General features: G+C 40.5%; 2 protein-coding genes and 1 long non-coding RNA gene across 6 annotated transcripts in view; 1 reads left to right on the forward strand and 2 right to left on the reverse strand.

Annotated features, from left to right (window-relative positions):
- LOC141277249 (uncharacterized) overlaps positions 1 to 2,778 on the reverse strand; it is a 28,318-nt gene extending 25,540 nt beyond the window's left edge. The window contains exons 1-2 of the long non-coding RNA XR_012328301.1: positions 2,500 to 2,778; positions 1,185 to 1,293 (exon numbers count right to left, since the gene is read on the reverse strand). This is a non-coding gene — a long non-coding RNA (uncharacterized lncRNA). The remainder of the gene's footprint in view (positions 1 to 1,184; positions 1,294 to 2,499) is intronic.
- Positions 1 to 26,604, reverse strand: part of NIP7 (nucleolar pre-rRNA processing protein NIP7) — an 85,822-nt gene that overhangs the window by 45,532 nt on the left and 13,686 nt on the right. The gene's annotated exons all lie outside the window — the stretch shown is intronic.
- TERF2 (telomeric repeat binding factor 2) lies at positions 2,905 to 26,223 on the forward strand. Of its 3 annotated transcripts, none has more exons than XM_019935603.3 (10): positions 2,913 to 3,461; positions 3,570 to 3,665; positions 4,311 to 4,441; positions 13,139 to 13,225; positions 14,272 to 14,418; positions 16,116 to 16,222; positions 17,554 to 17,946; positions 22,499 to 22,584; positions 24,583 to 24,623; positions 25,075 to 26,223. In XM_019935603.3, the coding sequence occupies exons 1-10, from the start codon at positions 2,963 to 2,965 to the stop codon at positions 25,231 to 25,233; spliced, it is 1,746 nt and encodes a 581-aa protein (XP_019791162.3). In that variant the 5' UTR covers positions 2,913 to 2,962; the 3' UTR covers positions 25,234 to 26,223. The 3 variants fall into 3 exon arrangements, with proteins under 3 accessions (XP_019791164.3, XP_019791162.3, XP_004319744.4); XM_004319696.4 differs by having other exon boundaries at positions 2,917 to 3,461; positions 24,580 to 24,623; XM_019935605.3 differs by lacking the exon at positions 22,499 to 22,584 and having other exon boundaries at positions 2,905 to 3,461; positions 24,580 to 24,623; positions 25,075 to 25,182.

Raw genomic sequence — 26,604 nt, forward strand, 5'->3', positions numbered from 1 at the left:
ATAGATCACAGTATAGTGTAAACGTAACTTTTATATGCGCTGGGAAACCAAAAAATTCGTGTGACTCACTTCATTGCGGTGGTCTGGAACCAAACCTGCAACATCTCTGAGGTACTCCTGTTAAGTTGTTGGGCCAGGATAAGCCTATTTGGTCCTTAACATGCTGACTGTGGCTTTTCCCCTATACCACACTGCCTCCTGCTGGTGACCATGGAGAGGGCATGAAGCCCTGAAATTCCTCAAATCAGATTCCTTAGATGAGAGTTAGGTATTTGTGATAAGAAAGAGAGTGATGTTGGGACAACCATATAATGGTGGGACTTTGAAAAATGGGGAGAAAACTCATCAAGCTTTTCACTTAATATTTATGCAATTTATGTGAGTTATACCTTAACTTAAAAAAAAAGAAAAATGAGAAGATTTTTGATAGAGAAGAGGAGGAAAGACTTTTCAGGCAGGCAATGGCTGAGTTAATAAAAATAGCTCACACTTACTGAGTCCTCACAACAAGCCAAGCCCTTCACTAAGGGCACTGGAAATAGTAATTCATTTAAGTTTCATACAATCACCATGAGGTACCTCTATTATTTGTACTTGACACATGAGGAAACAGGGGCACAGAGATGCATAAGTAAGTAACTTGCTCAAAGTTACACGTCTAGCAAATGGAACAGTCAGGATCTGAGGCAGGTAATTTGGCTCCTGGTTAAGGCAGGCAGACTGGGATCACAAAGTAGCCACACTCACCAAAGATCTGTCAGACTGAGAGGCCTCTTCCCCTATTCTGGAATGTTCACCATACAAAGATTTTGTCAGATCAGGATACTGTACAGATTAAGGTCTGTGTCTAATTCATTCAAGGATCCATCATGTCATTTCACATCCTCACTGATGCTGTCACTTGCCCTCCTGAGTTGTCCTTTAGTGGCCCCAAACTTGATCTTTGCTGATTCTAGTCCAGTGGGGTTGGCAGAACAGCTTTTGAAGCTAGACCAGTTACTAGGCCTCCCATGGAGGGGGCACACCCACCCACCAGAAATGGGATTTCTCTATTTAGTCCAGATACTGGGTGGTGAATTCCAAGAGCATCAGAGATACCGATAGTTGGCTTACATCCTATATCCCCACTTCCTTCCTACACCACTGCAGGCCTATCCAGTCCTTTGGAAATGCCCCTTACTCACCCACTCTTCTGCCTGTGGAAGATATGGTAGATGTGGAAGATAGTGATACACACAATGAAGAAGTGGGGAACAGGCTCTCCAAGGTCAGTGTGGCAAATCCATCACAGAACTGCAAAGAAGTAAGTAAAGGCTCAGGAACATGTCCAGTAAGGTGGAGGATGGAAGTGGATTTGGAACTGGGGTTGGACAAGAACAGACTTGAAAAGGAGAAAGGGACCTCTCCAGGCCTATCTACAAGGATAGAAAGGGACAAAAGAACTCAGGGAAATTATCCTGTGCAGTCATAAGATTATGTAGTCAGCTGTTCTGTATCTAGAAAATCATGACACAAACATGTAAGAAATGGGAGGCAGCTGTAAGAATGTTCCTATTTGAGTAAATGTAGTTTGTTGGTGGACATGAAATTAAATTTCAGTAAATATAATTTGCTGGTGGTACAGTTTTTCAACATGTATCAAAATCCTTACGTGCCTACTCAATTCCATCCAACCTCAAGAAATGTGACAGGCCCTGGGCTAGGTTCTGGGATGCAGGGTAAAAAGGAAGACAGAGTACCAGCCCCCAAAGGAGCTAACTGTGAAGAACGTATTTCAGGAAGGGTGAAGTAGGAGGTGCTAAGGAGGGAGCAGCAAGGGGATTTAACCTAATCCAGAAAGTCAAGAAAGGGTGAAATGTCTTCTAAGTGAGGCTTGAAGAACAGGAAGGATTTAGTTAGGCTGGAATGGACAAGATGAAGCCTCTGGGCAAATTGAGTAGTAGGTGAAAAGGAAATGATAGAAGTTGTATACACACACACACAAAACGTGAGCCCAAAATGAGGTTGGCAAATAGGCGAATTCTTCAAGCTTTATAAGTCATTTTAAGGAGTCTGCACAATGTTCAAAATAAAAGGGAAGAGTGATGAGTGAATGTTCTGATCCGTGTTCTACTGTGTATTCGACTCAGTAATTCTACTTTAAGGAAATTATCCTAAGGAAACAATTATGAATTTCTGCAATGATACAGTTAAAAGGATGTTTCTAATATTGAGACTGTCTAGAATTGCAAAACTTTGAAATAACCTAAACGTCTTACAGTAGTGGTTTAGATAAAGAAGACGTTGGTTCATCCCTATATTGGAATGCTATGTAGCTGCTAAAGATACTGTAGAAAAAAAATTAATGACATGGAAAAACGCAAAATGAAGGCTATATAAAACATACATAGTATAATCTCAGTTTTGCGTGCGCGCACGCACACACACACATACACACACACACACACACAAACAGGTATACAAGACATTGGAATGCTAGAAACCTAAATGCCAACTTACCTTTTCGTGTGGGATTATGGCTGATTTAAATGTTAACGTTTTGATTATTTTTTCTAAGTGTTCTAAATGTGCTATTTTTGTAATTTAAAAACTATGTCTTAGAAAAAAGAATTTAAAAAAGAAAAAACAAAAATTTAAAAAGGGAAAAATTTTAAGAAAAAGAAAAACAATTTTTTTCTAATTATACGTCTTATATGTCTTAGAGGTTCCCGCGGTGCCGGCCATATTCTATTTCTTGACCTCGGCTGGGTTAACACTGGCCTTTTGCTTTACTTGTTAAAATGTAAACTTGTTTAGTAAAGTTTCCTCTCTGCATTTTACATTTCACGATTTTAAAAATGTTTAATAATTTATTTTATTTTTCAATATTTTATACACAGCCCAGCGTCTCTAGTATATCGTTCCACAATTTCGGAGCAAAGTTGACACCTCCTACCGCCGTTGATTTACCCATCTGAGCAGCATGGACTTCAAGTCCCAGCAGGCATTGCGGCCGGCACACCGGGAACTACGGGGTCCAAGAGGAAAGCTGGGAGCGACCGGTCCTTGCCCTCCCAGAAGCCCGCGGGCGGCTCGGAACGCCGTCCGTATCATGGCCGCGGGAGCCGGGACGGCTGGCTCCGCTTCCGGCCCGGGCGTTGTGCGTGACCCGGCGGCGTCACAGTCGAAGAAGCGTCCCGGCAGGGAGGGCGCGCAGCGATCGGACGCGATGGCGGGAGGAGGCGGGAGCAGCGACAGCAGCGGGAGGGCTACAGGCAGGCGGGCGTCCCGCAGTGGCGGGCGGGCTCGGCGGGGGCGCCACGCACCGAGGCTGGGGGGCTCCGCGGAGCGGGGCGCGGGGGAGGCGCGGCTGGAGGAGGCAGTCAACCGCTGGGTGCTCAAGTTCTACTTCCACGAGGCGCTGCGGGCCTTTCGGGGTAGCCGGTACGGGGACTTCAGGCAGATCCGGGACATCATGCAGGGTGAGGGCCGGGCCTGGGGAAGGAGGCTGGGGCTCCTGGGAAGGCGATCTGTGGGGCCCGAGTGTAGCGGCTGGGGGGTCGCCGAGCCAACAATGTCTTCTCTCCCAGCTTTGCTTGTCAGGCCCTTGGGGAAGGAGCATACCGTGTCTCGGCTGCTGCGGGTTATGCAGTGTCTGTCGCGCATTGAAGAAGGAGAAAATTTAGGTATGGCTATTTTTTATGTTCTTCTCTGGGCTTCACTTATTTAGGGTTACGTTGTTTTCAAACTTACATCCTAGACTGAAGGGTTCAGGGTTAAGGTGGGCTACTATGTTTCAATCACGGTGTTTATTCTCTGGCCTTAGTTTTCTCCACTTAGTATTCTCTTGGCTGCTTTTCTATGTTTTTTATTTCCTCCCACCTGTTTCTTGCTCGCCCCAACTTTGTTGCTTTGTAAAGTGAATTATGTGAAGATGGCCATTTTTCCTCCATAGTAGAGTCTTTTTAAACTATGAGCACTTTTTTTTTCTTTTCCTAAATTGAACTTGACAGCTGTTTAGCAAAATGATCTTTAGTTTCTGGCCGTTTGTATCTGATCCTGCCATTTGAGATACAGATGCATGTGTTAAAAAATAACTTTTTACCTGTCTTGAAAATTAGTCACTTGAAATTCATGGATTTGAATTTGGACCCTTAACATGTTTGTAAGCCTGTAGCCAGTATGTAAGCAAATTAAATGCAAATCTTACTATATTTGCATGTTTCTTTTCTATATATATATATATATATATACACACATATATATATATATGAACATAATTCTGCTCTTCAGAAAATAGGTTAAAGTGAAAATTGTGCTCTTTGTCCTAGACTGTTCCTTTGATATGGAGGCTGAGCTCACACCACTGGAATCAGCTATCAATGTGCTGGAGATGATTAAAACGGAATTTACACTGACAGAGGCAGTGGTCGAATCCAGTAGAAAACTGGTCAAGGAGGCTGTAAGGCTCTATTTAAAATTTTTTTTTCTTTTACCAAAGATCAGAGGTCTTTGAGGAATCTGCTTATCTTTTTTGTGTGGGGTGGAGGACAAACAGGGATGGAGAGAGAGCAAGTGAGCAGAGCACACTCAGAACACATAACTCACACACATAGATGTTATTTCGAAAATCAGGTGACCCTTTCCTAGCCCAGACTTGGAAAGAACTGTTAATGGCTCAGCTTTTGTGATTTTGGTGGTCTCCCTTGTGGCCCTGGCAGGAGGGGCCACAGTACACAGGAAGTGAGTTGGCATTGAAGAATGACATTTTGTAGGTGGTTATTACCATTCAGAGCAGCACTGTGAAAGGGCTAAAAGTAAATGGGCTAGGATCTTGTCACCCCTGTTTATTATAGACCAAGGAGAATAGCTGGTGCCTTGGGAAATGTGGGAATGCTTTGAGCTCTTTCATGCAATTGCAGAAAGAGGCTTAGGGAACATTCCCCTTGAACAGACAGAATCAGAGGTGCTGAGATACCAGCCATTTTGAAAAACAGTAGTGGTAGAAGGCTGGCGCAGGCAGTGTTCTCGATAAGAAAAAAGCTTGTAGAGTGTCTAGGAATTTGGGACTGGAACTATGTCATGGCTCAGGTAGCTTCAAGTACTGGAACTTATTTATATTTAAAACATTGAAGCAGCCATGGAAACCAGTCAGAAAAAGCTTTTTCTTCTCCAATAACCAAGGCTGGGGGTGTGGAAGCAGATGCAGAGGTGGGGACTGAAGGACAACAGCTCAGCATTGCCTTGGCGGTAAAAGTAAGGAAATTGGTAAGAAAAGATAACAGCACCTCATAAAAGGATGGGATCTTGGGGGTGGGGGTGGGGTAAGGGACAAAACCTTGTTTAGCAAAGACTTTCTGTCCCTTGGCTATGTGCTGGGTACTCAGACACCCTGTTTAAAAAAACAACAGGTAAAAAACTGTGTGGGGTGCAGATTATTCAGTTAAGGACCTTGGGCAGGAACTACTGTTGGACTTACAAAGAATGCTTAGGAAATTCCAATTCCAAGGAGGAACGATTGCAAGAATAGATTTTTAGTATAGGTAAGTCAGGTTTGTGTTGGAGGTAAAATGCCAGAAAAGACATATTAGCAAGGGAGGAGAAATCCAGGGCTACTTGCAGAATAGCTAAGGATCTTTTGGATGGGAAGAAGTGGTACCAGTTCAGGGTACTTTATGTAACTACTGTTAAGTAGCCAGCTAATTCAGAAATGCAACTCCTTCAGAACACAAGGGGTATAGATCTGTCTTCTGGCTGCTCTTCTGGTAGAGTCTATGGGCTTTTATCTTTAGTTGAATATTTATTATTTAAGTTCATAGATCTGTTTGGGGGCTTCATTGGGAAAAATCTATTAAGGAAAACCAGATTCCCTTAAAATAGTCAACCATTTTCTTATGTTGACTCCCTTCTGCTTTTTCATTTTCCACCAGGTACCAGATCTCTTGTTACTTACTATATTACTGTTGACTGCTGTGTAACAAATTAACCCCAAATTTAACAGCTTAAAACAATAAATATTATCATCAACCCCAAATTTAACAGCTTAAAACAATAAATATTATCTATCAGTTTCCAAGAGTCAAGAAGCTGGTAGTGATTTAGCTGTGTTTCCTACTCGAGGTCTCTCGTGAGATGATAGTCAAGCTGCCTGCCAGGGTTGCAGTCATCTCAAGACTCAACCAGGACTGATGGGTCTGCTTCCATGCTCCCTCACATGGATGTTAGCAGGACTCACTTCCTCGCTGGCTGTTGGCTGGAGACTTCAGCTCCTTGCCTCTCCTTAGGGCTACTTACAACGAGATAGCTTGCTTCCCCTAGAGGATCCCAGAGAACAAGAGCCCAAGACAGAAAGCTGTAGTCTTTATAAACTTATCTCAGAAGTGACATACCACTTCTGCCATATGCTCTTGGCCACACGGACCTGACCAGCTGGAATTTGTGGGTGGAATCGCACTATGCAGGAGGTGGGTATCATTGGGAGCCATCTTAGAGGCTGGCTACCATAGTTACCTTGATATCCAAGTTATTAAATGATACTGTATCACGTCTCTGATTTATTTTTTTAATTTCTCATTTAGTCATAGAATTTGTTACCTTGGAATACCTCGGCTCATTGAAGCTTTTTGATGCGTTTTTAAGATCTCTAAAGTATCACAGCAATTTATCTTAAAGTTTATTAAATTTTTTAAAAAGCTTATCAAATAAGTTGTTTGTTAAGTTAGAGCTTCTCAATGTATGATCCAGGGATCTTTGCAGGTCTTCGGGACCCTTTCAGGGGTCAAAACTATCTTTACAATAATGCCAAAATGTTAGTTGAGGTTTTCAGTGCACTGACATTTACACTGATGATGCAAAAACAGTGACGGGTAAAAATTTCTGGTGCTTTAGCGTGACCGTGACCAAGGCAGTGGTAAATTGTACTGGTAGTCATTGTATTCTTCATTGCCACATGCTTGCAGTTTAAAAAATAAAAAACAGCCAGTTTTAATTAAGAATGTCTTTGATGAAGCAGTAAAAATTACTAATTTTACTAAGTCTTGAGCAGACGTTTTTCCAGTATTTAGTCTGATAATATAGGAAGTTTTTCTGTAGCATTTCTGCTGCATACAAAAACATGATGGTTTTCTTCCCGATAAGTACTTGTGTGATTGAGTTGCATGCTGCTGATCTAGCTGCTTTTGTAATGGAGTACCATTTTTACTTGAAATAACTGACAAACTTTGGTTATTCAGATGTGGTAATCTGGCAGTCACTTCAAGGAGAACAAGTGACAGTATTTGTTGGCAGAGGTAAAATTCAAGCTTTCAGGTGAAAATCAGAATTTTGGAAAACTTATATTCATGTGCTTGGTAGCTTCCCAATATTCAGACTTTTCTGATATGATTGATGGTGATATTAACAACTGTGATTTTTAAAAAGATTTTTAATGAATGTATCAACATTTGGAAGATCATGACTCAGTAAACCACTAATTTCCAAATTATCGATGAATTGTATTGCAAAATCATTCATGGGTAACAGATCCATTAAAAGTGCAAGACAGACTAACAGATTTTAATGTAATAACGATGAAGAGTTCACTTGCCAAAGTTTGGTGTAGAGTCAAAGAAGAATGTCCACATTTTCTGAAAGAGCTATTAAAATACTACTCCCTTTTCCAACTTTATATCTGTGTGAGGCCAGATTTTTTAATATATTTCAACCAAAACAACATATCACAACAGAAGAAATGCAGAAGCAGATATGAGAATACCATCTTTCTTCTATTAAACCAGGTATTAAGGAGATTTGGAAAAATGTAAAACAATGCCACCCTTCTCATTAAACTTTTATTAAATAAGTAATTTTTCATAAAGATATGTTATTTATGTTAACCTGTAATGAGTTTGTTATTTTTTAATGAATTAATAAATATTTAAAATTTTTCTCAGTTTTATATTTCTAATACAGTGAATACAACCGATATAACCCACATAAACAAAAGCTCTTTGGGGTCCTCATTAACAGTTTACAGTATAAAGAAAGAATCCTGAGACCAAAAAGTTTGAGAATTGCTTCTGCAAGCTGATAATAATATTGAGACTACATTGGTTTTCTTTTCATAACTAAAAGAGAGATGCCTCAGATTTCTGTGAACAGGAGAGAGTAACATATATGGCATGTTCTTGGGAAGCATTTAGGTGGTGCTTTTGCTGTGTACCTTTGGTAATAGCACCTTGATTTTCTTTGAGGACCTTACCACATTTGAGGGGCTGGTGCATAGACACAATGTCTTGAAACTTTAATTCTTGAAACAAAAAGCTTTGTCAAGGCTTTTTGAGCATCTGTGCTTCCCATAACAGCCTGGTTTCTTTGGTGAGTTTGCTTTTTTAGCCTTTCTTCATTTCTGTGAGTTTGGTTTTCTCTTCTTATGTCCTTTCTGGCCTTGCCTCTAACATAAACCTATCTCACCTGTATTGAAAATCTGTGCTTGGAATTTCCCTTTTGTTTAAGTTAGCCAGAGACCATTGCTATTGCTTAGATGGTAAGAACCTTAACAGAAACATAAGAGAAGAAATTATACTTATTTCAAAAACTTTCAAGTTTTCAAAAAGCAAAGTTTGATCTCTTAAAAAACAAAAACAAATGAAAAAACTTCTCAGGAAATTAATGCATAGTTTTAAAAAAGCTCATAGTACAAACTTCGGAGGCAGACTTTCAATTAAGATTTTGAAAGCATTCACATTTCCTTTCTTGTTTCACAAATTAAACATAGTAGGAGAGCTGTGTTCCAGTTCTGGGAAAGATAGATAAGCATATTCTTCTTTCTTTTATTTATTTATTTTTGGCCACACCACATGGCATGTGTAATCTTAGTTCCCTGACCAGGGATCAAAACTGTGCCCCCTGCAGTGGAAGCACAGAGTCTTAACCATTGGACCCAGGGAAGCCCTTCTTCTGTCTTTCTTAATGCAAGTATAAATCCTGGACAGAATGAATGGAGAACTCAGAAATGTAAAGGGTAGTAAGCTAATGGAGAAGACCAGAATATGAAGGTCCAAACTGGTGATGAGTAGATTACCATTTTTTCCCTTTCCAGTATCACCAGGCCTGGACTTGAAGGATCCTGAAACCTGGAAGTGCACCCCAGGTGTGAATAGAAAGAACTCCAAGAGAGGCTCTCTCTGGTCTGAAGAGCAGGAAAGGGGATCTGCTAAGGATCAGAGAGGGTGGAAGAAATCTCGTTTTTTGGTTTTTTTTTTTCCTTTTTTCCCTTCTCTATCCTAGCACCCAGGCATTACTACACTGGTAGCAGCAGTGACCCAGTGATGACAGTGGCAGGAGAGCAGGCACCTAAACCTAAAGGAAGAGAAGCCCTTCTCTTTAGCAGTGGAGCTGTGACTCCCAGAACTTGAAGTGGATTCCATTCCTTTTTTTTTTTTACTGTCTATCCTGATGCTTAGTCCTGGATGCAGATGCAGTTAGTGTGTGGCAGAATAGGGAAACTAAAGCCCCAGGAATGCAAGGCTGATTCAGTATTTGAAAATCAGTGAATGTAATTTACCCTGTTGGTCCAAAGGAAAAACCATATGGTCATATCAATTGAAGCAAAAAAACGTTTGACAAGATTCAACATTAGTTCATGGTAAAAACACTCAGCACACCAGGAATAGAAGGGAACTTCCTCAACCTGATAAAAGGCATCTACAAAAAAAACTACAGGTAACATAGTTAATGGTGAAGAATGGAATGCTTTAACCTTAAGATCCAAAATAAGGCAAAGGTGTCCGTTCTCACCACTTCCACTCTACATCATACCAGCAGACCTAGCCAGTGCAGTAAGTCAAGAAAAAGAAATAAAAGGCAACAGACTGGAAAACAAGGAATAAAATTGTCCCTTTTTCCAGATGACATGGCTATCCATACAGAAAATTCCGTGGAATATACCAAAAAAGCTATAATAAGTAAGTTTAGCCAGACTGCAGGATACAAGATCAACACATAAAATCAATCATATTTTCATATTGCTAGCAGTGAAATGAAATGAAAATGAAAATCTGCAATGAAATTACCAAAACAGTTATTTACAATAGCTCCAAAAAAGAAAAGCAAAATATGTATAAGTCTAACAAAACATGTGTAGGATCTGTATGTGGAAAACAACAAAATGCTGATGAAGAAATCACAACCTATTAAATGGAAAGACATACCCTGTTCATGGATTGGAAGACCTAATATAGTTAAGATGTCAGTTCTCTCCAATTAATCTATGGATTTAATGTAATTCTAATCACAATCTCAGCAGGATTTTCTGTCGATACTGATTCTAAAAGACATATGGTAAGGTTAAAAAAAAGACTAAAATAACGAAAACAATTTTGTAAAAGAAGAATGAAGCTGGAGGACTCACTACCCAATTTTAAGAATTACTATAAAGCTACAGTACTCATGACTGTAGATATATAGATTCGTGGAACAGAAGAGAGAGTCCAGAAATAGACCCACACAAATATGACTGATCAATTTTTAACAAAAAACATGAGGGCATCTCAATGGAAAAAGATATTCAACGGAAAAAGGATAGTCTTCAACAACTGGAATTAAAACAATTGGATGTCCCTATGCAAAAAATAAATGAACTTTGACCTAAAACTCATACCAAAATTGATTCAAAGTGGATCATAATCTGAATGTAAAATGTAAAGCTATAAAACTTTTAGAAGAAAACTTGAAAAAAAAATCTTCATGTCCTGGACTTAGGCAAAAAAGTTTTTAGATATGACACTAAAAGCAAGATCTGCAAGAGCATAAAGTGGACTTCATCAAAATTAAAACTTTTGTTCTGAGAAAAACACTGTTCAGAGAATGAACTCTCAAAATGAACAAGAAAACAAACACCACTATTTTAAAAAAACAACCAAAGAGAATACACAGATAGCAAATAAGCACATGAAAAGATGCTCATCATTTAGTCAATAGGGAAATACAAATTAAAACCACAGAGAATACTGGGACATACCTATGAGAGTGGCTAAATTTTAAAAACTACTAACACTAACAAGTGCTAGTGTGAATGTGGAGCAACTGGAACCCTCATACATTGCTGATGGGGTGCAGAATGGTATAGCCATTCAAGAAAACAGTTTGGCCATTTCTTATAAACATGCATTTTCCAAATGACCCAGCAGTCCCACCCCTGGGTATTTACCTTAGAGAAATGAAGTTATGGTCACACCAAAACCTGTACATAAATGTTTTAACACCTCTATTCATAATCACCAGAATTGCAGACCACCCAACTGTTTTTCCAGTGAGTGAATGGATAAACAAACTGGTACATCCATACAACAGAACACTGCTTCATCAATAAGATAGCAGGAACTACTGATAATGCAACAATACAGATAGATCTCCAGGACATTATACTGAGGGAAAGAAGCTAGACTCAAGGCTACATCCTTTAAAAATTAAGCTGTGTGATTTCATATATACTGTATGATTCCATTTATATGACATTCTGAAGAGATGAAACAGTGAAAAGATCAGGGGTTAGGGATGGGGAGGAGGTGACTACAGAGTGCAGCACAAGGGAGGTTTATTTGATCCAAGGTTTTTGGTATCATTGTGGTGGTTACAGAAGTTGATACATGTGTTAGAACAGTATGCCAAAAAAGTTAATTTTACTTTATGCAAGTTAAATAACATTTTAAAATGTAATAGGACCTGGGACTTCCCTGGCGGTCCAGTGGTTAAGACTGCCTTCCAATGCGGGAAGTGTGGGTTCGATCCCTGGTTGGGGACCTAAGATTCCAGTGCCTCGTGGCCAAAGAACCAAAACATAAAACAGAAGCAATATAGTAGCAAATTCAATAAAGACTTTAAAAATGGTCCACATCAAAAAAAATCTTTAAAAAAAAACAATGTAATAGGACCTAAATGATTTATAAAAAGTAAAACCTTTGTATGCTTCAAGAAAATAAGTATAGTCTTAGTATAGTTTTTCTGCTGAAAATGATGTAAAAGTGAATATGATGATCTGATTAAAATGAAAAGACTTATTTACTTTGTTCCCTCCCTGGCAGTAGGAACTTAGTGTTGTGCCTGCTCTTCAGAAGCATTTGACACCAGTTTCCTTTGCCCTGTATGGCTGTGTTCAGCATGTGGAGGACAGAAGCACCAGAGAGTTGTACTTTCTGAATTCCCTTGCTAGTCCTCCTTCTCTTGGTCTGTATGTTTCTCCTTAAATTCTTCCCTGTGAAGACTGAAAATATCTATGGACCAGTTTTTCTTCCCTTTTTCCTGTGTGAGATAGGTTTCTTTGAGACTGGATTTAAGGTAGCTACTTTATCCTGTTAGATAACTCCAGGTGGTCCCAATTTTTCCTTGCTTTTCTAATTTTTAAAAAAAGTGCACATATGTTTTTTAAATATCCTTTTTAATTTTCAATCACTGTTATTTGCCCTCTACATATGTTCTCTTGGGGGGTCTTGACGAAAGGATTCTCCTTTTTCTCTGTGGCTGATGAGACCTTCTCATCCTACCTGAAACTTTGTCCTTTCTTTGCTGCTTGTGGCTGAGCTGGGTTTGTCTCAGCAATTCCCTGCACACTTTAACTGGAGTTGGCCCGCTGGGGTTTACAGTATGAGAGGCTGTGCTGGTTCTCCTAGCGAACTGGCCTCAGGCCTTTCCTGAATGGAACTAGCAGAACTCTGTGGTCAGCAAATTATTCCCCTCCTCCCCCCCCCCCCCCACAGTATCTCCTCCTCTCATTCCCCCCATTACATCAAAGCTTTTGCATCCAAAAAGAACAAAACCAGTTGTTCTGGGGACCTGGGATGACTCCTGTCCATTTTGCCTTTCCTTAGGAAGCCCTATTCAGATTGAGTAAATGTCTGTAATCCAGGAGATCAGATTTTGCTTTATCAGCTATTTTTTTTTTAATCCAATGTAATGTTGAAAATCTACTACCTTACACACTGAAAGAGCGTACGGTTGTTCATACGCTTGAATAATAATTGTTAGTTTTTAAATACAGGAATTTGATAGAATGTGAAAAAGTTCTTGGGTATGTAAGACTCAGTTTTACTTTTTAGTTGAGCTTATTTTGATATTTGATATTCTAATTATACCTTTCATTATTACAACAGTTTTTAAAAAAGTCTTTTTCCCCCTTTTGTAGGCAGTCATTATTTGTATCAAAAACAAAGAATTTGAAAAGGCTTCAAAAATTTTGAAAAAACATATGTCCAAGGACCCCACAACTCAGGTAAATTTGATATATTTTTGCTCCCGTGACCTAAATCCAGCTCATTGCCTTTTGTGGGGAAACAGGGAAAGGGTTCTCTGTCAGGAATGTTATCTAAATATTCGCCTTTAAGTATTCAGCACCTTGAGCATGTTGCCTTTTATCCCGGATAACTTACTGTTAGAATGGCATTTCAAAAATTTGTTTGAAAATTTTACATAAATCATTTACTTGCCCATTACTGTCAGCTTTCTGACAGAACTTTAGTGATCAGCACTGGTATTAACACTTCTGACTTTACATAAACATTGATCCTGCAGACTTGAGAATCTGCCTTGGTGAGGACTTATCTTCTATTTTCTGGTGTCAAAAGCTCTGTTGGTACCCTGCTCTTATTTTTTTTCCTTTATAAATATAAATTTTCAGTTTTTGAAAAGGTAATACATATATGTAATACAACATTCGAAAGGTACAACAAAAGAGCTTAGTGAAAATTCTCTCATGTCTGACTCAGCCATCTCGTTCCTCTCCTTAGAGGCAACCAATGTTTTTTTCTTTTATTCTTAACAGAGATATTCTGTGCATATGCAAGCAAATAAGTATGCATGTGTGTATATATACAGACATACACATATATCCAATTTTTCCTGTTCTTCCCATATACATATGTGAGCGTATTCTACACACTAATTTGAGCATTTTGCAAATTGCTTGTTTCCCTTAATATATCTTGGAGATCTTTTTATATTAGTACATAGGGAACTTTTCATCCTTTTTGGTTTTCTTTTTTCGGAAGTTTAAAGATCTTTATGTAAAAGTATAAAGGTACTTTAGATGTTAAGTTCTTCATCCTTTTTTTTTTTTATAGCTACATAGTAGCCTACTGTGGCTGATCAGTAATTTTTTGACTTGTTCTACATTGTGGTAGGCTTCCCTTCTTATATGTGTACCAGTGATAATCATTGACAGCATTGTGAACGTTCTGATAGCTTTGTTTTAACTCATCATCATTTAATTTTTACTGGAGTTTTTCTTTCTCACATTGCAAAAATTGGTCCTTTGTGTAGAAGCTGAGAAATGATCTCCTGAACATTATCCGTGAAAAGAACTTGGCCCACCCTGTTATCCAGAACTTTTCCTACGAAACCTTCCAGCAGAAGATGCTGCGCTTCCTGGAGAGTCACCTGGATGATGCAGAGCCCTACCTCCTCACGGTGGGGCTTGGCCTTCTCTTCCCGTAACTGTGATGTAGCCTGGAGGATGTGTAGGCAGTTAGAAAAGGACAGCTCTTTTTTAAAGTGAAAAGACTAAATGTGTGGAAAAAACTGAATTATATGTGCTATCTTTCTTAATTAAATGCCTTAAATATTCAGAAGCAGAGATCCTGGCAGAGGCAAATGCAACATTCCTAGTTTCCCTCACCTCCCATTTTTACTTCCTCTATGTGGCATTCATCTGTGTGGTTAAAGTAGGAGAACATTCAATTACAACTGATGGTGGTTCCCAAAGGACATGAAATCTGAGTTAAGTTTGGGAGAGGAAGAGTGGTTTGATAGATGTGGTATGATGGGGTTGTTGACAGGAAGGAGGCATAACTGGAGAAAAGTGTGACTAGAGTATGATTAGCAAGAGAGGCCAAATGAAGACATACTTTAACTGGATCAGAGGGATAAGCACAAAGAATGGATGCAGTGAGGCTCAAGACAGCACAGGGAAGAATTAGAACCTAGTCTGTCATAGAAGGTGGACCATGAACTGAGTGAGAGGTTTTTTTTTTTTTGTGGTACGCGGGCTTCTCACTGTTGTGGCCTCTCCCGTTGCGGAGCACAGGCTCTGGACACATAGGCTCAGCGGCCATGGCTCATGGACCTAGCCGCTCCATGGCATGTGGGATCTTCCCGGACCGGGGCACGAACCCGTGTCCCCTGCATCGGCAGGCGGACTCTCAACCACTGCGCCACCAGGGAAGCCCGAGAGGGTTTTTTTTAAAACAAGGATTTTGAGAGTGTTCAAATTATCCTAGTTCCTAACAGTAGATCTGCAAGGCCCATATCAGGATAGTGTCAGTGATCCTAGCAATCATTTGGCAATTCTCAAAATTATTTGTAAAGCAGATAGTTTGGAGTGTTCAAGGAGCAAGTGTCAGGATACTTGAGCCTGGCCTAGGAACCCTTCCTTCATATTCAGGTAACTGGAAAATAACCTGTTACTCTTTCTGTTGAGGACAGAATTCTCAGCTCTTAAGATACCACTCCTTACAGACATGCAATCTAAAATGGAATGATACTGGACTGACTGGAAATGTGTAGAAGTTCAGTCTGAGGGTAACAGAGGAGCAGCTGGAGTTAGAGCAAGATTGGCCTACTGAGGGCTTCATGTGGTACAAGTAAGGATTTTCAAAGAGTTGTTAATAGGCAAAACATTTGTGGAAACAATCATGAAAAATTCTATACACAAACTAAAAGACATTAATGTAGACATCAGTCATCCCTAAGTTAAAAAAAAAAAAAGATTTGACTTTTGCATATGACCCCAAAGGTCTATTAGGTATTCAGAAACTAAATTAGGGATGAGATTGGAAGGATAGAAGAGGAGATACAAAGTAAAATCATTTAAGTATTTGTTGTCCAAAATAACCTTTCAGAATTCTTGGAACATCAAGATGCTTTTAGCACCACTCAGGTTGAGTTCTCCTTTAGTATAGAAAACTGTGAGCCACTTTTTGAGGGAAGGGAGGAAGAAATTTGAGATAATTCTTGTAAGTTCGATCCCTTTTTATGTCCTCCTCTAGTCTATGCCTAAATTGGGTTTGTAAGTGAGCATGCTTGCATATTGAGTATGTTCATGGTGAAAGAAGCAGTTAATGAAATTCTGTGACTTCCTTTTCCTGACGACATCTTTCCTTTCCCAGATGGCCAAAAAGGCTTTGAAATCTGAGTCTTCCACCTCAACCACAGTGAAGGAAGATAAACAGCCAGCACCAGAGCCTGTTGAAAAGCCACTCAGAGAACCTGCCAGGTGAGAGAGATGCCCTTTTGTGATGTTGGCTGAAACACTGGGGTGATGTGTGGGAAGCATAGTCGTTATCTTCGAGCAGGATCAGTGGTTTGACCTCTTAACATGTTACTGGGTTACTCGTGGAAGGCACTGTGGGATTTACAGAGCACATCCTGGGAAGATGTGAATATTGAAAACGGGACGTCAGATCCTTGGCAGAAGTTCCTGACTGGCTATTCCTCAAAGGTTCTTTCCTTCTGTTTCTCTCTCCTTGCCTCACCTGTATCTACTCAGTACTTCCCTGTTGATACCTCATCTCTTAATGCAGTGCTCACACTTGTGAATCAGATTCCCAGGACCAGTTAACAAAGCAGAGGTCACACGTTTAGATGTCTTTGGGGGCCCAGTAGGAGATGTAAAGGAGCAAAGTGGGTCTAGGATAATACAGTTGAGAGCACGGGACTGGGACACAGAGAGGGCATGCTTTCCAGCTTCATGTGATTGTTGCTACGTGAGCTGTCCAAAGATGTCCAAACTTCAGTTCAAATTTTTATGTGAGACGTCCAAAAATTTTTTTTTGAGATTTCCCAATTTTTGAATGTTGGCGGTTAGTCCAATTAAAAAAAAAAAAAAAACTTGAATAGCTTAGACAAGACACATCTGCCAGCTGGGTTTGGCCTGCAGGCTGCCAGTTTGCCCTCTCCTAACAGTTTTTACTTAAAACATCCAAATGATAGATGAACTTTATTTTGAAAAGGCAGTTTCTCCAAGACTGTGTGGCACTCTTCTCACTCTGAGAATTCTCAAGATCCCATTTATAAGTGTAGTGTAGGAGAAAGAGGGCAGAATGGAGGCCAGTCTTTTACTTCTCTCACATGAGGGTTGGACTGGGACAGCTGGAAGAAGAGTTTAGACTTCAAGGTGGGATTGCTGGCTTATCAGCTGGTTGTCCAGATGGACTGTAGTTGTTAGGCACTACACAGAGTTCTTGCATTGTGGAAAGCACCACTTTAGTCCATGCAGACTAATGGGTTAGACAGCACACAGGCTGAAGAGGTCTCTGGAGGGAGTATCATTGGCCCTAGTTCCTTTAGGGTTCTCTTACTTGAAGTTTAAGCTCCATAGTTCAACTTACATATCATATTTGAAGCCTCTGTTTAACACTTACAAATGGAAGCTTTTATAAATAAAGCTTGTATCACGCACCCTCTCTGTTTTTGTTTTTTTTAATGAAGAGTTCTCAACGTGAGGAGTTTCTAATTTGAAGCTTCCCACTTTGAAAAAGTTGTGGCTGCTTGGACAAGCATCCACAATGGTGAAACTGATCTCTGTTATGTTTGCATTATTTGTAGGCAGCTACAGAACACTCCAACCACCATTGGAATTACGGCTCTGAAAGCAGCTTTCAAGACTCTGTCCAGTGCACAAGATTCTGAGGCAGTCTTCTCAAAACTGGACCAGAAAGATATGGTATTTCCTAATAAAGTGTGCCCACCATCACCAGCCCTCAAAAACAAGAGACCGAGAAAAGATGAAAACGAAAGTTCAGCCCCTGCTGAGGGTGAGGGTGGCTCTGAACTGCAGCCCAAGAACAAGCGCATGACAATAAGCCGATTGGTTTTGGAGGAGGACAGCCAGAGCACTGAGCCCAGCGCAGGCCTCGACTCCTCCCAGGAAGTCATTCCTGCTTCACCATCCAAGCCCACCATCCTCAACCAACCCCTCCCTGGGGAGAAGAATCCCAAGTATGAAGACCTTCTTTGTAGAAGTTTGGGGGCTGGTTGGTGGTCCTGGTTATGCCTGGTATTGCTTCCGGGAATGAAGTAACTTTCAGCTAAGTTATTCACCACCAAGGCTTGCTCAGACTGCTAGAATGTGACTCAGGGTGGGGAGTGACGTCATAGCCATCCTGCCAGTTCTGATGCCCCGCATGTGGGCTTCCAGGCATTGCACTAGGCAGGAGTGAGGGTGAAAGGGTGTCAGAGCCTCCTACTCACCGCTGCTTCCATTTTTAGCAAACTTCTGAGTGCCTTGACTACTAAATATTAGTCTTGTTTGTTAAAGGAAGTTTGTTTGAATTGGGCCACGTTATACTTTGATCCTTAAAAGAGATTTATGAATATTTATAGTTTTGTACGTTCTATGAGCATTTTGAGACTTGGCAAATTCAGTAATTACTAATCTCTCACATTCTGCTAGGTTCTGTGGGGCAGTGGTTAGAATGCTTTCATTTTGCTCCCCATCATGACCCCCAACCTGGCTTTCAGTTTTGCTACCATTTGTGCCCTCTTGTGGATCTTTCCTCTAGGCAAACTGGTCTGCTTGCTCTCCCTGGAACCCTGTTTCTACTACCGTACTCTTCTTGCTGCCTCTCATTCCCCACATTCGGACTATCATTCCTCCACCATTGCTTATCAAAATCCCATCTGTCTTTCAAAGAGAAGAGAAGCTGATGTTGACTAAATACTTTCTGCGGGCCAAGCACTTTCACATATTATCTTACTGAATATCTACACTCACTCTGTGAGTGATTTACTAGCCCCACTTTATAGGTGAGGAAGGTTCAGAAAAGTTACTAACTTAACCTGAAGTCACACAGATAAAAAATGGCAAAATTGGGCTTTGAGATTTTTAATCCCAGTCAGTCTTGACACAAAAGCCCGTGGCCTGTATACCACGTACACCAAGCTGCCTCTTAAAACTCTGCCTCCTCCATAAATTTCCCCTGGTCACCCTGCTGTCAGTGATCACCTCACTGATCTCCCACGGTTACTGCCATCTCTACTACTGCTCTCTGTTACAGCTGTTGGGGGACCTGTGTCCTGGCATGCTTGTGCTGGGTGCCCTGTAGGGCTGTGGCATCTGATAAATGATTTATACTCGGGCACAAATCTGCACTATATGCACCACTTCCTGCATCTGGAAGTGAGTGAGTCATTGGCTGGGCAGGCAGATGCAGTCAGCACACTATTGCTCTCATTTGATACCTGATCTCCTCTACCCCTCACAGCAATTCTATGAAGTATAAGTATTGCTCCCATGAACAGACAAGGAAACTGGAGAGAGTGCATGATTACAGTGGTTTTATAAATGGGAGACTCTGTGAAGGTTTCAGATATACCTCTCTCATGTGTCAAGGGTATGAAGTATGATGGGTACTCTCAAGCAGAGGTGGGCAAATTATGGCCCCTTGGCTAAATCCACCTGCTGCCTGTTTTTGTAAATAAAGTTTATTGGAACACAGCCACACCCATGAATTTTGTATTATCTGTGGCTGCTTTTGATGCTACCTTGAGTTGAGTAGTTGCAACAAAGACAGTAAGGCCTGCAAAGCTGAAGGTACTACTGGCCCTTTACAAAAAAAAGGGATCCTATGACCCCGGCTCTAAACGAAGCATATGTGAGGTGCCTTGGGAGCTGCAGGGAAGAAGAGCTGGGCCTGGGCAGCAGAGTTGTGGGTGGAGCAACCTTGCTGAGGAGCAAGTGTTGAGCTGGCCTTGAAGAATGAGTAGGAGGTCATCCAGTAATATTGGGAGGTCGGTTCTAGGAAACAGGAGCCTCTTGAATTACAGCATGAGAAAGCCTGGTATGAGCCGGAAAATGTCATGTAGTCTGTATGGCAGGAGAATATAGGGCACAGAGAGGATGAAGGGAGAAAAGTCTGGATGGGTAGATGGGCCAGATTTTGAGTTCCTATTATATTCTATCAGGCAGAGGTTCTCAAGAGGGGCTTCATATCACAATTACCTGTGCAGTGTTTAAAAAAATATATATTCCCAGGCTCCTGTCTACTGAATTAGAAGGGACAGGGTAGTGTTCTCTAATCTGCTTTGCTAACTGTGCCCCAGATAAGTCTAATACACCTAATCAGAAAGCCTCTGAGCAGACACCACTGAGGGCTTTTGAACAGACACTGAGGGAAAGGAGAAGAGGAGGGTGGCTGGAGACTGCTGCCCGGTGAGCAGTCAGGACCCAGGGGAAGCTGGGCCAGTGGAATCTGAGGAGGGGAAGGCAGGATTAGGGTCTATCACCTAGACGGCAGGGCCACGACTACTATATTTTTATATCCCCCACAGCACAGAACTAGTGCTTACTAGATAGTTTACTAACCAAACAAAGTAACAGTTCTTGGTTCTTGCAATTTAAGGGGCCACATGCAAAACTTCTATAAAAGGCTAGCAAAGGGTAAACATTTTAGGCTTTGTGTCTCTGTTGCATATTCTTCTGTTTTGGTTTTTTTTTTTTTTTACACACCCTTTGGAAAATGTAAAAACCATTCTTAGTTCAAGGGCTATACAAAACCAGCAGCCACAGGCTGTAGTTTGCCAACCCCTCTAGACCATTAAGTTTTAACTTCGCCAGTCAGGAGCGCAATGAGCCAGGAAGTGACCCGGCTTGCCCTCACGGCCACCTAACAGTTAAGATGAGGACCAAGGTCTCAGCCCCTTCCACAACATGAGAAGTTAAGAAATACCAAAATGTTTATACATGTAATAGCAAATGCTGAGTTCAGAGGAGGAGCAGAAAGTTACCAAGTGATCTGCAAAGACTGTCTGCAGGAAGGGTGAATAGCCACTTAGGTGAAAATGATGGACCCTGAGGTTAAAATCAGTTTTTATCCCAGGACTTGGATAAATAGATGGAAAACTGAAACTGTAATGCTGTCTGACCTTTATTTATGAATAGTAATTGACACAGCTAATATCCTGAGAAGAAAAAAACTCGTGTAATTTTTTTTTTGTCTCAAGCAAATCAGTTATTCTTAGAAATAACCCTTTGGGGGATATGATCCAATTTAAAAATAAAGAAAAGTAAAGAGTCCACCATTTGTCCCAGCCACTTAGGTAATTGCATAGAAAACTCATGGAACTCAAGGAATTTTTTTCATGTTTATGCACTTATTAAGCAAACTGCTTTCATTTGCAAAATACCCAGACAGCCTTAAAAATAAATTTTTTTTATAGCGGGGAAGGAAACAACAGTTTGTTTCTACTCTCTTGGTCGGGTTTTTCGGTGACTTTGATCTATATAAATTCTTCAAAACTTAGTTCAGATACTTTCCATGTTTGTTTTGTAAAGGATGTTATAATTCTGAGGTCAGATTTGTGCTATGTTCTGTAAGAGTGACTATAATTTTCATTTATTTAATAACTTGGGTTTTGGATTATTTTTCAGGTTTGGGACTGTTTTTGGTTGCACCCAAGTACTCAAAATTTCATGTTCACAGGAATGATTCTTGTTTGCTTACTATTCTAATCTTTGATGGTATAAGTCCTTTACAGTTCTTTGATAATCTCATTATTAGTTTAGCTAGTATCTCTCCAGCTTCTATGAGGGTGTGTGTTACTGTGCCCGGTGTTTGGAGTAGACAAATGAGGATATGGTCCCTGCCGTCAAGGTGCTTATGGTTAAGGGTATGTCGTGATACGGTTGTGTAATAAAGTGGAAGCACTATCATAAGGGCAGAGGAGCGGGGGCTTTTTGTATGTGTTGGGCAGTCTTCATTGAGAACGATGGCCTTGAAAGATGGGCAGGACTTCACTTGGCAGGGAAGGGAATCCCAAGGAGAGAGAACAGCAAATAGAGAGGCAGGAAAGCACAGAACTTACAGGAGGAAGGAGGAGCAGAGGGCTGTGTGGGTGTTGGTGGGGACAGGAGGAACTGCTGAGAAACTGACAGGCCAGACTGCATGATCTTGATTCCCCCATATGGGCATTTAGGCTTCATTGTTTAGGCAGTGAGGAGCCATCACTGAATAGGGGAGGGATGTGGTAATTTTAGGATGATTGTTCAGGTGGCTTTGGAAGGGGAAGGGGCTAGTGGGGAGAGACTCCAGTTAAGAGGCTAGTGTAATACTGGTGAAAGGTATTGGACCATGGGCTTGGACTAGGGGAATGGGGTGGGAAAGGAGAACAGTCCAGAGATAGGAATAGAGCATGTCTGTGATGGAGGGGAAGGAATTTGCAGCTCTAGGTTAGAAGAATGCTGAAATCTGTAATAGAGTCCAAACCAAACCAACCAACCAACCAACCAAACAACAGGAAAATGAACAGATCATTGAGGGGGATGGTGATGTATCCAGTGCTGAGTTTGAGAGATGGTCCTGAAACCTGGGGGATGTTGACATGGAGAGGCCTGGCCAGGTCAAGATTTGGGAGTTGTGTGTAGGTGAATCTCGAATGTGGTCACAGCAGAACAGGGAGGAATACAGGGCCACGAGTAGAGCTAAGGACAGAGTATGGGATGACCTGGGATGACTTTGTTTTACACCTTGTCCTCTCGCTGATGTTCCCTCAGAGTACCCAAAGGCAAGTGGAACAACTCTAATGGGGTTGAAGAAAAAGAGACTTGGGTAGAAGAGGACGAACTGTTTCAAGTTCAGGGTAAGCCAGAAGATTCTCATTGGTCTCTCCTTGACACTTGCTGAAGTGTAGGTGCATGTTACTGTCACATCAATGTTCCAGAAATTGCTTGTCTCCAAACTAGAAAAAGTTTAAAAGTTCCTCATTGTGATTCATGAGGAATCAGTTTTATGTCTTTTCCCATTAAACAATGGAGACTATCAAAGCAACGCTTTATATTTAAAGAAAACTCCTGGTTTGGTTTAATAAATCCTATATTTAATTGTAGTTGATGTTCTTCCTAAAGTTTTTTAATTAGAAAAGGTAGAAGTGGTCATTCCTTACATGTCTTATTTAAGTAAATAATCTCTTACCCGTTTCTATATATGTGTTTTTTTCTAAGATGAGAAACTTTACTTTTCCTTAATTAATATTGAACTTCATAGTATTTGCATTAGGATCTCTCCCACCACGTATTTTGCTCTCTGATGGAAATATATACATGCTAAACCTTAGTTTTGGAGATTCTGAAGACTTCTGTAACACAGCAGCAACAGTAATCCTTTGCCAACCTCAAAGGTTTTGCCCTTAAAAATGACCTTTCATTGGCAAAAGCATAGTTGGGAAAATCAAGATTACATAGAAAATGGGAGAAGTAACAATAAAAGTGGCATTAAATATTTTAAGAACAGGATATAAAAGTTCTAGAAAACATCCACTTCTGATGCAGTCCAGATTTGTCAGTTTCAGAAATCGGCTTCTACTATATCATGAAATACTTCATAATTTAAAAATAAATAATGTGCTCCTGTAAGTATCCCTTTTCCTGAGTCACCTTTCTTCACTCTTCAGGAAGCCTTACTGGGACAGTGGCGTCTGCTGAGGCAGACACTGTAGCAAGTTTCACATTTATGCAACTTTGCCTTTTCTTGCAGCTTTTTAACTGGCTCTTGTTGGCTTGAGATGGCATGTCCATTATACTTGTATACCCTCCTGTAGCCCCCTGGTCCTTTAAAATATTATCTTGGTCCCTGTTTTTGAGGCCTGATCTATTTCCATAGGATAAGAGGGTAGAGTTTGACCAGATCTCACATGGTCTGTTGGAGTGGGAAGCAATAATCATTACCCCATTCTTTATGTTTGAAGAATTGAGCCAAATTTTTAAAAAAATGTATTTATTTATTTAGTTTTGGCTATGTTGGGTCTTTGTTGCTGTGTGCGTGTTTTCTCTAGTTGTGGCGAGTGGGGGCTACTCTTCGTTGCAGCGCATGGGCTTCTCATTGTGGTGGCTTCTCGTTGCGGAGCACAGGGTCTAGGCACACGGGCTTCAGTAGTTGTGGCTCACGGGCTCAGTATTTGTGGCTCATGGTCTCTAGAGCGCAGGCTCAATAGTTGTGGCGCACAGGCTTAGCTGCTCTGCAGCATGTGGGATCTTCCCGGACCAGGGCTCGAACCCATGTCCCCTGCATTGGCAGGTGGATTCTCAACCACTGCGCCACCAGGGAAGCCCCCAAATTTTACTTATATCTAACAATCAAGGATTTGGAAATTCAAAAACAGTAAAACTGTGTTATTTCAAAGCAGTAATTAACAAGGGGTTATAAAGCAGAAATTATATATGTACATACACACACTCAAATATGTGTATATATATACACAAATATATATATACACATGCATATATATATATATATGCATGTGTATATATATATATTAGGATTTTAAATACCACAGTTCCTCAGTAAGTTGAGAAAATGATAGTGCTTTTACTAAAGAGCCTGAAATCCATCATTAACCAACATTTATTGAATGCCTGATTGTAAAGTATTTGCTTTGTACAGATTCTCATGGACTGAAATGATTGGTATCTTGCAAGCAGAGGACAAAACCAAATTATCCTTTAGTGATGTCCTTTCTTTTCTCAAAGTTTGTAAAATTTGAATCAAGTTTTCCCTTTGGAGACGTTCTATGTCTTTTTCTTATGGTTTGTGCCGAGGAGGTAAGCTCTGAAATGAGTCTACTTTTAATGTTTTCCAGCAGCACCAGATGAAGAGAGTACAACCAATATAACAAGAAAGCAGGTAATTTTAAATTCTCTTTTCTGATCTTTTCTGGTTGTGTAGGTAGAAGAGAGATAAAATAAGTACCCACATCTCACAGGCATAGACTACCCATGCACCTGGTAAAAAATTTTATTTGTCATTTTCAGATAATCCAAACTAAGTTAAAAACTCTCTGGAAGAAAAATCTAGGTGGTCAGAAAGCTGACGCATTTCCTAACCATGAACAACACACGTTTGAAATTTTGAATCCAGAAATGGTTATCAGTTGAGGATGAAATGGCAGGACACTGAAAATTAGGAAATGTCCAAATCCATGGTGTTAACTTATATTCTATATCATGTTTTAAAAGTATAAATCCTTCCTTTGGGTTCAGATTATTCTCCTAGGATTGAGTTTACCTCTTTACTATATGAAAATATAAATAAGTGGAAACACAGGTTGTGATAAATCCTTTGTTTTTTTTTGCAGAAGTGGACTGTAGAGGAAAGCGAGTGGGTCAAGGCTGGAGTGCAGAAGTACGGGGAAGGAAACTGGGCCGCCATTTCTAAAAACTACCCATTTGTTAACCGAACAGCTGTGATGATTAAGGATCGCTGGCGGACCATGAAAAGACTTGGCATGAACTGAAACAGGCCTTCATTTCCACAGAATTCACAGGAGCATGGTTCCTAATAATAGCCCCTGGTAGTCTGCTGTTTCTTTCAGAAGCTGGGCTGGGATGAGAATTTTGGGCATCTTCCTCCCATGTGGGGGAGGTTCCAGTTCCACTTCATCACAGTTGGAGATCATGGAGCTGAGAAACAAAGCCAAGTCCACCCCATGTCCTTGACAGAGATGACAGGCACATAGCTTGTACAGTGCCAGAATACCATTAGTATTTCCCTTCTTTAGTGGTTTGCTTGAATTTAAATCCCTGGTAATCAGTAGAACCTTCTCCTAGGAAATGGTGGAGTCTGTTAGGAGTCACTTTTGACTCCATGACCTGTTAAAACCAGCAACATGAGCATTACTTGGAGCGAACTTGTTCCAGGTAAAGCTTTGGCCTTCTGATGCACATGCAAAGGAACTTCATCTGTCATGAGCCCAGGTTGATGAGAAACCAGTCCTGGTGGAATCAGAGTCCCTTTAAAAATTGTTTAGCCAGTTGTGACATCAACTCCTAGACGTGACTGCCTTGGCATTTGCTCTATTTGCTGGGCTATGTAGGCAGGTTTAACCTCCACTTCTCACGTGGTTGAACCAGTGTGTTTTTTGGTAAAATGGTGATTGTAGATAAGCTTAGCCCCTCTCCCCATCCTCTCTTCCCAATTCCCTTCTTTATGCTGGACTTTTAAAGCTTAAAAAAATCCTGATTGAGTATAAATGCCTAATTCCATTCTTTGTGAAATGGTTGCTTCCGCCTGATTCCCTAATTGTGCTGTGTTAGTGTCTTGCACTGGAATTCAACATTCCCTTCTCCTTTTGTACTGTGTTGTGCTTGCTGTCTCTCAGACATCCTTAAAGACTGTCTTTTTAGGAAAAAAGAATTTCAGTAAAGTGTTTTCTGTAATTTTTTTAAAATGAGAATTATTGTCCATAACTTGTAGCATTCTTCATTAAAGTCTTGCTTCTCTCAAATTTAAGTAGCTGTTTATTGCAGCTGAAAAGATGGAGGTAGCAAAATGTTGAACAAGCTTTGCTAAACCATATTGTCCATGTTAAGAAGCTGATGTCAAACTGTATTGGATGTTCTAATCCTTGGAAGTTGTGCCATACAGAGATGTGAAAGTTTCCTCTTAATTTGTCCATTTCTTCATATAACGTACCTCCGGGGACAAAGTAATTCCTTTTTTCTCACTTTTGAGTGAGGGAAAGGCAAGATGTAAAGAAATGCTAAAGTTTAAAAATTCATCCTATAGTTGAAATTTGGAAACTTTGTACAGCTTTATTACCTATTAACTACGTGTTTGGGGGTTGGGTACTGCTGTTTTTCTAGCAATTAACCCCAAATGAAACTAC

The sequence above is a fragment of the Tursiops truncatus genome, chromosome 19 (genome assembly GCF_011762595.2).
Source record: "Tursiops truncatus isolate mTurTru1 chromosome 19, mTurTru1.mat.Y, whole genome shotgun sequence".
Taxonomy (NCBI): domain Eukaryota; kingdom Metazoa; phylum Chordata; class Mammalia; order Artiodactyla; family Delphinidae; genus Tursiops; species Tursiops truncatus.